Source organism: Tursiops truncatus, chromosome 9 (assembly GCF_011762595.2).
Source record: "Tursiops truncatus isolate mTurTru1 chromosome 9, mTurTru1.mat.Y, whole genome shotgun sequence".
In the NCBI taxonomy this organism is placed as follows: Eukaryota; Metazoa; Chordata; class Mammalia; order Artiodactyla; family Delphinidae; genus Tursiops; species Tursiops truncatus.
The window spans coordinates 90,848,686-90,863,531 of NC_047042.1; the positions used below are offsets into that span (position 1 = coordinate 90,848,686).

The window sequence follows — 14,846 nt, forward strand, 5'->3', positions numbered from 1 at the left end:
GCAGTGGGCAATCCAAGAGAAGATGCTCAGTGGGCAGGTGTATTTACAAGTCAAGAGCTTAAGAAAGATTGAAGAGACTATCTATTTGAGTGACATCAGAGTACTAGTAATTGGAGCTGTGAGAGTTGATAAGGTCACTCAGCACAAATAAAGTGAGGAACAGAGATGGGAGGATAGAACCTTGGGGAGTAGCAACATCAAACATTTCTGAAAAATTGAGAGCCTGCTACGGCAAAGTAAATAAACAAATGGAACAAATGACTAAGTGGAAAAACTCAAACATCTGCTCATGCTTGGTTTGATGCCACTTTGTATATTTGAATGTAGGTGTTTTTGACAGCAATGGGTTGGCTATACATTGTTTTATTTACATTGAAGTCCATATCAAATGGCAAATTTTACCTTCACTTTAATCATATCTATGTTGCCATATAAAGGTTTTCTCTCTCCATCCAAAGCTTTATGATTAAAAACGAATGAGGGGCTTCCCTGGTGGCGCAGTGGCTGGGAGTCCGCCTGCCGATGCAGGGGACACGGGTTCGTGCCCCAGTCCGGGAAGATCCCACATGCCGCGGAGCGGCTGGGCCCGTGAGCCATGGCCGCTGGGCCTGCGCGTCTGGAGCCTGTGCTCCGCAACGGGAGAGGCCACAACAGTGAGAGGCCTGCGTACCGGAAAAAAAAAAAAATAATAATAATAATAAATAAAAACGAATGAGTGGGGACTTCCCTGGTGGCACAGTGGTTAAGACTCCGCCTGCCAATGCAGGGGACACGGGTTTGAGCCCTGGTCTGGGAGGATCCCACATGCCGCGGAGCTACTAAGCCCGTGTGCCACAACTACTGAGCCTGCACTCCAGAGGCCACGAGCCACAACTACTGAAGCCCGCGTGACACAACTACTGAAGCCCATGCGCCTAGAGCCTGTGCTCCGCAACAAGAGAAGCCACCGCAATGAGAAGCCCGCGCACCGCAACGAAGAGTAGCCCCCACTGGCCGCAACTAGAGAAAGCCCACGTGCAGCAACACAGCCTAAATAAATAAATAAATTTATTTTTAAAAAAAAGAGTGGAGAAGGGCTTTTGAAGGAGTGACTGATAGGACAATTCTGCTGAAGATCATTTACATTTTTTTAACTTTTGTGCCTCAGCCTGGCCCTGTTCCCACCCCTAAGGTGCGTCAGCAGTTTCCAGCGTCTCCCTGTCTCAGCCCTTAGACAAAAGATGTGCCAACCAACTGCAGGCTTCTGCATCACAGCCACCCCACCTTCCCCTGGCAGTGTGCTAAAGGCTCCTTGGTCATTGAGTCCTGCAGTGATGAAGCTGGAAGGGGCAACACACATCCTCTATCCCCCATTGAATAAACGGGTGTCTGCAATTGATTATCTTTTTGGAGATACCTGGAAATAGAGCAAATAAAAGCAGCAGAGCCAAAATTAATATTTATTTCCTTTTATTAGATAATCTCAAATGGAGCTTGGAGAAGAACAGGAAGGAATACAACTACTGAATTATAAGAAGTTGAGCTTACGTTATTCAACAAAATTTATCCAATGTATCAGCATATCAAGCAGTCAGCTAGGTATCTGGGGTGGCACAGTGAACAAGACAGGGTGACTCAGCTCTCATGGAGCTCACATTCTAATGCGGAAAGCAGACAACGCCAGGTTGGACAGATGCTTAAAATGAACAAAGTAAGGCGCAAAGTGTTTTAAAAACCAGAGATCCGGGACGCAAGCATCCAATTTAATCTATAGACAGACTCCTTATGGAGGTTAGTAAGCTAATCTAAAGATGCTAGGTGTTAACTGAGTGGTTCTCACTGTGGTATTTTAGAAATTGACGGATTGTTGGCTTCACAATAATTGCGGACTTTTACTGGCATTGAGTGGGTGTAGCTAGGGAAAACAGATGCCCTGCAGTGTATGGGTTAGTCCCACACAAAGAATTATTCGGTACCCTATACGACTTTCTAATGTCCTGTTGGACATTTATGTAGGACTTACAGCTCGCCTGAGAAAATATAATTCCTTTTTTCCTCTTAGACAATCTGTAATTTGTCTCGTCCTATTATCCTTATTTCAATTAACGTAACTACGCTCTTTCCCTTCCCACATACAGAGAAGGTATATGGTCTGTTATGACTTACCCTAATACTGGTTTTCATTCTGGTGTCACCCATACTAATAATCTTTCCTTCTCCTGTACTTCTTTACAGGAAATAGCCTCTGATCGACTCTTAAATCCAGACCTATTCACTATAAGTAGAAGTAGGTATCTGTTTCATGATGTCGTATAGCGTGGTCATGCTGAAGCATTTACACATTGATATTCATTTTATCTTTATTACAAACTTCTTTCCTTCTGTTTCTCCATTATAATAGATAGGGCAGTAAATTCATTTCTTAAGAAATTCATGTAGATTGTAGTATCTGAATCATCTCAGGACAGCGAAGGGGATGTTACAAATTGCTCTGAAAGAGGTGAATAGATCTGATAGGGTTTGTGGTTGCCACCATAGTGGCAGTGGGGGAGAGGGCGCTACTGGCATTTAGTATGTGAGAGCCAAGTATGCTGAATATATTGCAATACGTTGGACAGCTCCTCACAATAAGTAATTATTCTGCATGCTATACGAATTTTGAATGTCTCACTAGACATTCGTGTATGACCTAGAGCTCGCCTGCAAGAATATAGTTATTTCCTCATTTTCTCCATTTCGACAATCTGTAGATTTTCTCTTTTTTTAAGTTTATTTTATTTTATTATTTTTTTTTAATTTTTAAATTTTTTTGGCTGCACCACACAGCATGTGGGATCTTAGTTCCCCAACCAGAGATCGAACTACTGCCCCCTGCATTGGAAGCATGGAGTCCTAACCACTGGACTACCAGGGAAGTCCCTATATTTTCTTGCATAGTATCTTCATTTCAGTTAAGGTGGGTTCGTTCTTTCTCTTATAGAAATAAGTATTATCATATGCAGATAAGTTACTGTATCACTAGTTTTTTTTTGTTTTTTTTTTTGTATCACTAGTTTTGATTCCAATGTCCACTCGTATCCCTGCTTTTTTATTTTCCCATACTTCTTTATGCAGAATAGCTTCTGATCTCCTACCTTCTTTTAAGTTCAAATTTATTCTTTATAAGTAGATGTAAACGTCTGACTACTTAATGAGGTCTTGTAGTATAGTTGTGCCCAAGTTATGTACCTTTCATCCCCTTTTATGTTGATATTAATTTTATTTAATTTTTACTTTCCTTCTAAAATTGTTTATAGGTAGAGTATATTACCACTGAATTGCATGTTGAGGATAATGAAGAGGATGTTACAAAGTATTTGTCATTAAAAAAAAAAAAAAAAAAAAAGGCAGGAATGCTGGGTGAGAACCACCGAGCTAGGTTAAAAGGGGCACCGAAGAACTGAAAGAAAGCCAGGGTGACTGTGAAAGAAAATAAATGAGAGGATAGGGAAGGGAGAGAGCCTCTGGAGCCATGATGATGATTTTGAACTTTATTCTAAAGGCATGATCAGATTTGTGTTTTGAAAGTAAGAAGTTTTAAATTCTTGCTGCTAAGCAAAGAACAACTTAAAAGGCGACAAAGAGATATTTAAAGAGGAAAACATGGGAACTGCTTAGATGTGCAGGGGGAGGGAAAGAAAGGATGACTTCTGCATTTCTGCTTGAGCAGATGTTTTTCTGGGGGAAAAACTGATTTGTTTGAGATAGGCAGATGGAGAGCTCAATTGTGGACATGCTGAATTAGAGACGGCTGTGAAAGATCCAGCTAGAGATGTCCAGTGGGCAGTCGGACAGAGTTGGATACATAGCATCTCTACCATGTGAGGGTCAAGATCAGGAAGTGAAAACTCCAAAACAGAAGCTACAATGAAAAAAATAAGCAAATGAAAATATTTTCGGCAAGCCTCTCAAAAAATAACCCTACCCTAAAACGTATCTTATACATTTGTTACTGTTGGAGCTCTTTAAAAGCCAAGGAGCTGTAGAGATCTCTGCACTGCTCTAAAATCTAATATAAAATCAACTCTAATGCTAATTAATTTTTATAACATACCTGCTGGAAGGAACTGTAACAGGAAATGTTGGCGACTCCTATGCAATGTTGAAAACGAAAATTAGAAGGAAAACCCTGATTCGTAATAAGAAAGGAACTCTTGTTCCAGGCACCTCAGCTGCTCTAAAAACTGATTGTGCTGCAATTCCACACAATCCGTCATATTTAGAAAAAGAAGCCCCTAGCAGGTGCGAGCCTTGTTTGGGGCACTGTTCTCTTCGTTCTGATTCTGTCTCACGAGGAAACTCATCTCACCTCCTTAGGGGCCCATCCTTCAGCAGAGGGCCCTGCTCCTCATTTCCTGACGAGCCTCAACTGCCACAGGGAACGACTACAACAGCTCTCAGATCTCTCAGTCGTGCTTGTGTGAATCTGGTTACTGCAACTCAGTCCCCCAAGATACCAACCAACACTTCATGAAAGTCTGACCTGAAAAAAGCCTTCTCTGTAATCGTATTAGTTAGAATATAAATGTCTACTTTGCCGTCATTTCGTAGAGCCCAAATGGGCAGTTAACTCCAGTTGGTTGCTTCTCTCTGAGCCCCACTGAGCAGCTTTTTTTATTGAATTTCAGAAAGAGTCAACCTGGATGGAGTGTCCTAAATAAACGTAGAGATAAAGAGATGCATGCCCCCAAATCAGTTTCACCACAAAGAAAAGGTATAATACTGCAGTTATGTCCGTGCTAGCATTTAAATTGCCCTTACATTTTTTTCCCCAGTGTATCCCTAAGAATTTTCTGCCAACTTTTCACAATCTTCCATCCAAGATTTGCTTGTACTGTCTTATCTCTTTATTTCAATAGGCATTTTTAAATTTCTCTCAAATTTCCCAAATTAATTTTCTTTCAGTTTAACCAAAACAAAACCATGTCATGCAATAAACTAAAAGAGTAGTTGGGAGAGAAAGTTTGCTGCAATTACAGAAGTTTTAGAAGTGAGCCTGTATCAGTTACATCTAAGGCAGTGATTCCCAAACTTTAGACACGTTTCAATCCTCTTCCTGGCTCTCATCCCCAGAAAAAGTGATTTAGTTGGAATGGGGTGAAATCTGGACAGTGGAATGTTTTAGAGCTTCCCAGATGATTCAGATGTGCAGCAAAGTTTGGGAACCACTGATCAAAGGCATTTATAGGAGAGGAAATGTAAGTTTAACTATTATCTGGGGCAGTCTGGTTCTATAAGTGAACAGAATAGTTATGGCATCCTTTATGACGCTGTAACCAACATTTCTAACTAATCACGCAGGCTTTGTCAGTTTCCGTATATTCAATCACATATTCTGGGTAAATCTGATCTTTCTGAGGGATGACAAAAACAGAGGGATTCAACCTTGTATCCACACAGCTGTCATACCGCAGAGGAGGGCTCATGTAAGCCTTATGTCCTTCAATAAAATCTCCAACCAGGACTCGGGCTACAAACATAACGATGTTTTTGGGATCACACAGGCAATTTTTATGGGAATTAATGGCATCTTTTGTGAAGTAATTTCCTAGAAATAATCAGGAAAAGAAAAAGGTTAAGAATTATTATAAAAGAAGATATACAGTTTATAAGATTATTTACACATAATCCCATGATAGGCATTGACCAAGTATATATGTCAGCAATAGCTTACTGATACTTATAACTTTCCTTTGTACTTAAAAAAATGTTCATTATGCAAGTAAACTTGAATACAGTGTGTAACCCTACTGAAATAACAGAAACATCTGCTACTCCGCAGGATTCACAGGTATGGGGTTAAGCCACCGGATACCATGAGCAACTGCTGATATCACAGTGGCCCAATTCATGCAAGGCAAGTTGAACTGTAACTGATAAACCAAAGATACTCTAACAGAGTATTATACTGTGTACATTCTAAGGAGGAAAAGTCATTTACTACTATGGGAAGGTTCTGGAAAAAGGGAAAACGGGGACGAGATGTAGCACGAGCAAACAACCGACCCTGGCAGGGCTCTTCAGACAGTTGATCCATCGCCTCAATTCTAAAACAACCTCTGATAATCACTGATGTTTCCAAACGCAGCAGATCAACAACCATTTCCTGACAAATTAAAATTTCCTGGTTTTATTTTTATTATTGCCCAATGTTTTTCTGCCCTTTAAAGGAGTATATATTGCAAATTCTGATTTTCTATGCAAAAATTAATAAGTAAAATGAATTTGCTGTATTTACGATGACACACGTTTAATACATTTTTCTTTTCTTTTGCTTGGTGTTATTATTGATTTTTTTTTCCATAATTAAGATGTTTGAATTCCAGAAATATTGCTTATCCTGAATAAGTCAGATACAGGCCATTCTGGGTAAATGATGTCCAGCTATATTTAGAATTAAAAACTAAAAGTCTGGCTCTACTGACCTACCATTTACACTCCCACTCTCCTTCCCAAACACAGTTAATGGCCTGGTGGGAATACTCTCACACTTGTTTCTATGTATTTACATACACATATGTACATAAACTCTGATAAGTTTTATGTTTATTTGTTCCTAAATGGGATCATGCTATATGAACTGTTCTACAACTTTTTTTCCTACTTTAGTCCAAGAAATCTTGCTATGTCAGTACATCTAACCCCAACTCATTCTTTCTAATGGCTGTATAGGATTCCACTGTAAGAATGCGTCATAATTTAATTTAATTAATCCTGAAATTAACTGACGAAAATGTAGGTTGGTTTCACTTTTTTTTGTCTATTACCAGTCATCCTTCTACATAAATGCTAAAATATCCTAGTAAATATACCTTTGAGAACCCATGTAAATATTTCTGTAGAACAGACTGCAAAACTATAGTGGCTGAGTCATAGGATATGAGCATATTAAAGTTTGATATCACAAACCGCCCTCTAAAAGTCATCTAAAAATGATACCACCCATAATAAAATCCTGTTTTCTCCACATCCTTGCCAACATTGGATATTATCTGTCCTTTTAATTTTTGTCAATATACTGGGCGAAAAGATCTGGTTTTAATATGCATTTTCTGAAGACTAGCATATACTCAGCATCTTTTCATATGCTTACTGGCATATTTCATATATGCCAATATATGAACTGCTTTTTCATCTTTTTTTTCTCTGAACTGCTTTTTCATCTTTTTTTTTTTTCCTGTTGTATTGCCTTTGTCTTACCGATATGTGACCAAAACAAGCTTAAATTCAAGAACTAGTAGGTCCATCAAGATCTTTTTACAGTCTTATGCAGTGAGCCAATAGGTACTTGGAAAATGACCAGGGATACAAACAAAAGTCAACCCACCACATTTCTACTGTGCCACCCACTCCTCTCTGTGCCAAAGATGCTCCTTCAGCTGCATTCTGTACTGCTCTGTTATAGCCTCCGCAAGCAAACTAGGACTAGAGGCTGTGCCCTCTTTTTTTTTTTTTTGGCGGTACGCGGGCCTCTCACTGCTGTGGCCTCTCCCGTTGCGGAGCACAGGCTCCGTGGCCATGGCTCACGGGCCTAGCGGCTCCGCGGCATGTGGGATCTTCCCGGACTGGGGCACGAACCCGTGTCCCCTGCATCGGCAGGCGGACTCTCAACCACTGTGCCACCAGGGAAGCCCCATACTTCATTTCCTAAGTGTCTACAAAGAGCAATTCCTCATATGTCAATTTCTAGAACTTCTAAACAATTCAACCTGTTTTGGAATGAAATCTTTCTAAAGCATACACACCTCTCTGATTTTAAAAAAAACAGAACAAACTCATTTTACCCTTTATTTTACTAATACCTCAGATGCAGATATTAATTCTGACATATGGTGTTATAACAGAGGGATGCCCTGTTGAGTTACTAAGGTGGATAGAGCTGTTTTCTCCTATACTAATGACTCCAGCATGAGAAAAAAAAATTGTGTTTGTGCCTTGCAGATCATTTTTCCTCCTTCTCCACTTAACAGCTATTAACTTCCTTCTTGCTGCCTGCCTCTAGTATCTCTTTATTCCCACTCCACACACGTGCTGGGCTGAGAAAGAAAACACTGTTATTGGCATAAGACTAAATGGATTCTGGGGAGCTCCCGAGGATAAACATACATGATCTTTGGCACAGAAATTTTATGGCAACATGGGCTACTTATACACAGTTGTTCACTCTTTCAGACCCTGAGTGCCATTCCAGAATGCTAACATTTACAGATAAGTGAATTCCAGTTATGCATGTAAAAGGTGTAAATAGTATGGAATTACTGGTAAAAACAGATTGGACTTAAAGCAATCGGAATTAACCATAAAACCTATTTTCGACATTCAGGGATAGCTGTACATATGTCTTAATGGCACTGAGTTTTTTTTTACAGTTGTTCAATTAAATTTTTTCTATCTTCTAAGAAAGTCTGAGTGCTAATATGATTATTTTTGTTTATCAATGATAACTGAATGAAGAATGACTCTTTATACAGGCATTATAGATCTTTGGAGGACATTGTTATCATTCTCCATTGAGAAAAGAGTAACCATCACCCTAAATAACTGATTTTTAGAAGAAAGCATCCGGCTTTTTTTCTCCTTTTTTTCCTTTTCTTTTCTTTTTTTATGGAACGCTTCACGAATTTGCGTGTCATCCTTGAGCAGGCACCATGCTCATCGTCTCTGTATTGTTCCAATTTTACTATATGTGCTGCTGAAGCGAGCACAGCATCAGTTGTTTTTAAATCATGCTTATATAATCTGGAGTCTACATAAGCTTAAATGATCCAAACCAAAGACCCGACCTTTTAGCCCACTCTCCTAAGACCTGGACTCTGTCCTGTTGCAAATACCCCTTTCAAGGAACAGATCCTTTGAAACCCAACATCCTCTTCCCTCCTTCTGCCACTGCGTGGTTGTAGGCCACCCTCATTTCTAGCCGGGACTCCTGAAACAACCTAATTGTTCTCTCCACCTGCAATCCTGGTCCTGCCCATCCTCTCTTCACACTGTAGCCAGAGACATGTCATTTCTTTCCTAAAGCCATTGGTGGTTTGCAGTTGTCCTCAGGATAAAATCCATCATCCCTTTAGCATGGCTTGCAAGGTCTTTAAGAATCTGACCCCAACCTACGGCTACCACCTCATCTTTCGTCACTCTCACCACACCTTAAGTGTGCTGTGCTGTGCTGTCCACAGCCTCCCTGGCCTTTGTCAATCTCTCGTCTTCATAAACACTCTTCTCTCAACTTTTTTTTTTTTTTTTTTTGCATAGCTAGCTTTTGTTTGTCCTAGAGATCACACTCAGACTTCACAGTGTGCTGATTTTCTAGAGTCTGCTTTGATTCATTTTTTCATTCATTCAGTATAACTGATATAATGGGATAATACTGTCAAAAATATTATGCTTTTTTCCCTCCAATTCTTTATACACAACTATCCTTCATTTAGCCAGACACATACTTTGCCTCAAAGAGAATTAGAATCTTGGAAGGAATATATAAGGAGAAAGAATTATGATCAGCTTTTGATTACCAAAGCAGGATCTAGAAATACATGGCAAAAAATGGCAGACTTTGTTAACTAGAAAGAACTCTGAATAAGACCAGGAGAAGGAACCCTCTCCCAGTTGAGAGTCAAAAAGGGCCAACTTGCCTCTGACTCAGTCTTTCAGGGACCTAGGGTCTGGGCCCAGAGGGTGGTCAGTGGCTAAAAGTCAGAGATGACAGGGGAGTCCAGGAGCAGAGGAATGCGTGTGTCGCACTCCCCGGTAGAACACCAACATTCCAATGCCCTGGAGACTCTTTGGAGTTTTCTACATAGACACTCAGATTATCTTGACATTTTTGTTTCCTTCTTTCTAACCATTTGGCATCTTGAGGTACCTGGGTGGCAGAATCTTGCACCCTGGATCCTAAACATGTTCCCTGACCATATACATGACCCGTCTAGGGTCTTGAATCCAGCTGGTATCAGGACAGGTCCTTCCTTGCTTAGCCGCCCCCCAAACAAGTGCTTTTTCTAATTTCACTTTGCTTCTGCTTTTTATCCAAATCTGAGTTTTTATAATCTCCTCTGCTGTTAAGGTGGGTGGCTTTCACCTAACTGCTGCAGTTCTTCTCCTCAATCCAGTCTGATCAGTTCTGGGCCACCTTCCAGCCTGTAGGAACTTGCTTACTCACCTGCCTTCCACTCTTCTCCTCTACGTCCTGTTACATGCCTGGTTTCCAACTCCAGTTTATCAAGATGTAACCCAGAGCCCTTCTATCCTTCCAGGCATGTCTTACCACCTCTTACACATAATCATGTATAAATTACACAGACAACAGCCTATCCAGAGGGGTTTCACGTGTGCAACAGGGTTTTTTTTTTTTTTCCCTCAGAGAGTAGCCATCTCTTTGAGATCTGCTCCTTGGCCTCTTTTAAGATAACTGCCTGATCTTTTCAAGATTATGGGTCCAGTGGTTCATACCAGTCTATCTAGACCATATTAACAGCATCATGGGAGGCAGGACTGGAAAGCCAACATTAAAAATAAACACAAACAGGGGCTTCCCTGGTGGCGCAGTGGTTAAGAGTCAGCCTGCCGATGCAGGGGACACGGGTTCGAGCCCTGGTCTGGGAAGATCCCACATGCCGTGGAGCGGCTGGGCCCGTGAGCCACGGCCGCTGAGCCTGCGTGTCCGGAGCCTGTTCTCCGCACTGGGAGAGGCCACAGCGGTGAGAGGCCCGCATGCTGAAAAAAAAACCCACAAAAAACACAAACAGAACAAAAACACCCCCTAATTCCATGTAACAAGAGACAGGCCAAGGAGCAGGACCCCTCCCTGACCTTCACAAGGGAGAGTGGAATGGGGAAAGGTTCCTTGAGGAACACCCTGCACGTCCAGAGAACTGCAGGCACCCTCCTCGCCTCTTGCATCCATGCTACACAAAGGCATATACTTGGCCACAAACAACTCTCCCCTTTCACCAAGTTAAAGGAAGAATGACAGCCAGTGAGTAACACTGTCAAGCCATCCAAATACATTTCAGAGAGTTTCAGCACTCTTCTGTTCATAAAAGAGGAGAAACAGACGAAGCATCCAAGAATGTCACCATTAGAGCCAGTTATGGCCAAGACCCGGGAACACGTATATATATATATATATACCGTATTTCCATTCTCTAGGAGAAATATTTGTTTGACTTCTGACATAAGAGACTCATGAGAGGGCTTCCCTGGTGGCGCAGTGGTTGAGAGTCCGCCTGCCGATGCAGGGGACACAGGTTCGTGTCCCGGTCTGGGAAGATCCCACATGCTGCGGAGCGGCTGGGCCTGTGAGCCATGGCCCTGAGCCTGCGTGTCCGGAGCCTGTGCACCGCCACGGGAGAGGCCACAACAGTGAGAGGCCCCGTGTACCACAAAAAAAAAAAAGAGACTCATGGGAAACTGATGGGTTTAAATGTCACACCTGTTATATTTCACTCAAGATGGTTACTCCGCTATCTCCAAACATTTCTCAGTAGGTATTAGTGATGTGTTTAAACTTAAGAAACTTAAGAAATGCTCATCTAGTCATTCCCCAGCTTAAAACCCTTCATTAGCTTCCCCTGCCCTGGGGTCAAGTCTATTGCGTGGCCATGTCTTGGACCAATTATTCCTGACTCTATGAGGCTGGTGAACCCCACCTGTTCTTAGGAATACCTCTCCAACCTGTTCAGGTGTCCACAGGGCCTGTTCTTTTCATCTACAGCAGGTGAACATTTGCAATCATTAAATTATGTAAAATAATGGTGTGGGGGGAGCATGTCTAACTTGTTCACCACTGTGTCCCCAGCATGTAGCACATAGAAGGCACTCAAAAATATTTGTTCACTGACTGATTGGCTTCTTGCTTTTGGGGGGGAGGGGCGTTGAATTTAATCTTAGTTATATGAGTTGAGCCCCCTTTGAAAATGTGATAAACTATTACTTGTTCCCTTAAGATGAGTGATTCTTGGACTTGCCTGGTGGTGCAATGGTTAAGAATCTGCCTGCCAGTGCAGGCGAGACGGGTTCAATCCCTGGTCCAGGAAGATCCCACATGCCAAGGAGCAACTAAGCCTGTGAGCCACAACTACTGAGCCCACATGCTGCCACCATTGAAGCCCACGCACCTAGAGGCTGTGCTCTGCAACAAGAGAAGCCACCACAATGAGAAGCCTGCGCACCACAACAAAGAGTAGCCCCCGCTCGCTGCAACTAGAGAAAGCCCATGCACAGCAGCGAAGACCCAGCGCAGCCAAAAACAATTTTTTTTTTTTTTTTTTGCGGTACGTGGGCCTCTCACTGCTGTGGCCTCTCCCGTTGCAGAGCACAGGCTCCGGACGCACAGGCTCAGCGGCCATGGCTCACAGGCCTAGCCGCTCTGCGGCATGTGGGATCTTCCCGGACCGGGGCACGAACCCGTGTCCCCTGCATTGGCAGGCGGACTCTCAACCACTGCGCCACCAGGAAAGCCGAAAAAAAAATTTTTTTAAAGAAAGAAAAAAAGATGAGTGATTCTTTGGTTTTTGTTTGGTTGGCTTTTGGGTTTTTGGTTTTTGAGTTGCATGAAGGAATTTAGGAACAAAAAGAAAGAGCTGAAAAGATTTTGTGTGACCACCGGTGTGGCCTGAGATGGGAGAGGCCTCATCTCCCATCTTTGATTAGAACCTAGCAGTGGCAGTAGGATGGGCATAGGTCAGGAAGAGCCATGGCCGGTACTGAGTAGCAATGGTAGACAAAGTCATCAAAAAGGGGGAGTACCTTGCAAGATGTATGAGATGCCTTGGTTTCCCCGCCCTGCCCTTCCCGCAAAACACAAATGACAGGAGGGAAGCAGGGCTAAGGTGCAGTGATCAAGTCCCACGGCAATTTCTCACTCTACTTTGGACATTTCAGGTTAACATGAGCTTATTTTCTCTCCATGACTGTAAAAGCCTGGATGTGCTGGTTAATACAAAATAATTACATATATCTCATAACAGGAGCATGTGTAGAGCCTGAGCGATGGTTTCTACTAGTTCGGCTTCTCTATCCCATACAAACCTTTTCCATATTTGGTGTCACAAATTCCATGTATGACCCAGTCAAAATTATTCGCACAGACAGACTCTACATGGGTGCGTCTCACTGCACAAAATAGGATTCGCTCGTCTCTCTTCATCTCCTTTTTCTTCCTAATATAAGAAATGTGAGACTTAGTATCGGGAACATTCCTCCTCCGCTCCCGTTAATAACATTAATCCCAACCAAAGTCTAATCATCTTAAAATTTTATTCTGCTAGCTTTCAGAATGGAGCTACTAACATTAAGGCAACAGCTGTAAAAAATAAATATATGAAAACTTTTAAATGATAGACACATGAAAGCATTTAATTGTAAAGCTGCAGCTGAAAGAGAGAAGCTTGAGTGGACACAACGAAAACACAAGTAAAGATTGAAGAAACTGTTGACTACTAAAATGAACCAGTGAATGTAAATCTTAAAAGACAGATCTTCACTAATCCATTCAAACTTTATGTCAAGACACCTGATAATGTGGCCACCAACCTCTCAAAAGCCTTCAAGAGCTTTGCGTTCCGGATCTTCTTTATCTTTTCAATCTTGAAATTTTTCATGGAAGCTTTGAAATGCTCACTCACTTTGGCATATTCCAGAGAGTCATTATTGATCTCAAACAACTAAAAAAAATTTAAAAATATATGAGTGTGAAGCAGGAAACATTTAAGGCATGATATGTCCATATGTATGGCTGCCTGTGCCACGGAGTATCCTTGCCAGGCCTCTGACAGCAGATGGGATAAGCTGGCTGAGGCCTTCCACATCTGGCAGTCCATTCCGGTGATGAACTAGATGGCATGGAGCCCGTCTGTTCAGGCTGACTTCAGGCTAACAGAGCATTATGCCTGAAGGCAAACGGAGCGTCCCCACCCCATCCCCAGGTGTGTGACTTAGTTAGTCCAATGACCTGGTGAGTTCCCTGCCTAAGGCCAGTGCAGGGGCAGAGGCATTGGAGGTACCCAAGGAGCCCAAGCAGAGCTGCCTGCACCCAAAGCTGGAGTCTGATGTGGAGGCTAAATGATCCAGGAAGAGTCTCGCCCCAAGCAGGCGAGGTGATGAGGTAAGGCACACTTCAACTCCCATAGAAACTTGTTTGTTAACTCCAACTAACGACAAGTCGCTTTTACTGTGAGTTCCAGTTTTCTCATCTGTAAGGTAGGGAATCGAATATCTATTTTACAAGTTTGTTGTGAGGATCTATCCCAAGGAGATCGTGTATGCCTGGACTCTGGAAACAATGACGTGCCCTGGAGAAGACTTGTTCTCTGGGAAAGTGGCACATGACACAATCACCATTTAGATGTCAGCCTTTGCATCTTGATTCAAGGGTTTTGCAGAAGCGATTCACTCACTCCTTCACTCATTCATTCATTCAAATACACACATTTGTAGCAAAGTACTTTGTCCCATCTTTAAACAATTCACCCACTAAAAAGTAAAAACCAAGTACCTCATAGCCAGTTGAGGATGAGGTGCACGTGCCCCGTTGAGGACTAAATACCGAGGTGAAAGGCTCTGGTTGGGTCCTCACCTGCTGATGGCTGCAAACAAGACAGAAAGAAATTCACCTGGCTCCCCGTTTCATGTGCCCAAATCACCTTCTGTGCTTAACTTCAACGAAGGTGAGGTTCCTCAGAAAACTTCCCCTTTGTATCTTCTTTGGACTACATCCCTGCATATTCCTGGTACACACATATCAGTAATCATGCTTTTAAAAAAGGTGGTAATCATTCATAATTTGGTAAATTGTTATTTTCCCATTGATTTAAAATGTAAAAGCCTTG

The 14,846-nt window shown here is 42.2% G+C and overlaps 1 protein-coding gene and 1 non-coding gene across 2 annotated transcripts in view; both read right to left on the bottom strand.

The window, feature by feature from the left end:
- Positions 1-1,432: 1,432 nt before the first annotated feature.
- Positions 1,433-14,846, bottom strand: part of ZC3HAV1 (zinc finger CCCH-type containing, antiviral 1) — a 67,205-nt gene continuing 53,791 nt past the window's right edge. Inside the window, 4 exon segments of the mRNA XM_019948846.3 lie at positions 1,433-5,566; positions 13,048-13,178; positions 13,552-13,682; positions 14,513-14,603. Coding sequence (XP_019804405.2) covers positions 5,304-5,566; positions 13,048-13,178; positions 13,552-13,682; positions 14,513-14,603 — 616 coding nt within the window. The 3' untranslated portion in view covers positions 1,433-5,303.
- On the bottom strand, positions 8,617-8,723 carry LOC117313703 (U6 spliceosomal RNA). Its single transcript, XR_004528286.1, has one exon. It is a non-coding gene; the product is annotated as a U6 spliceosomal RNA (small nuclear RNA).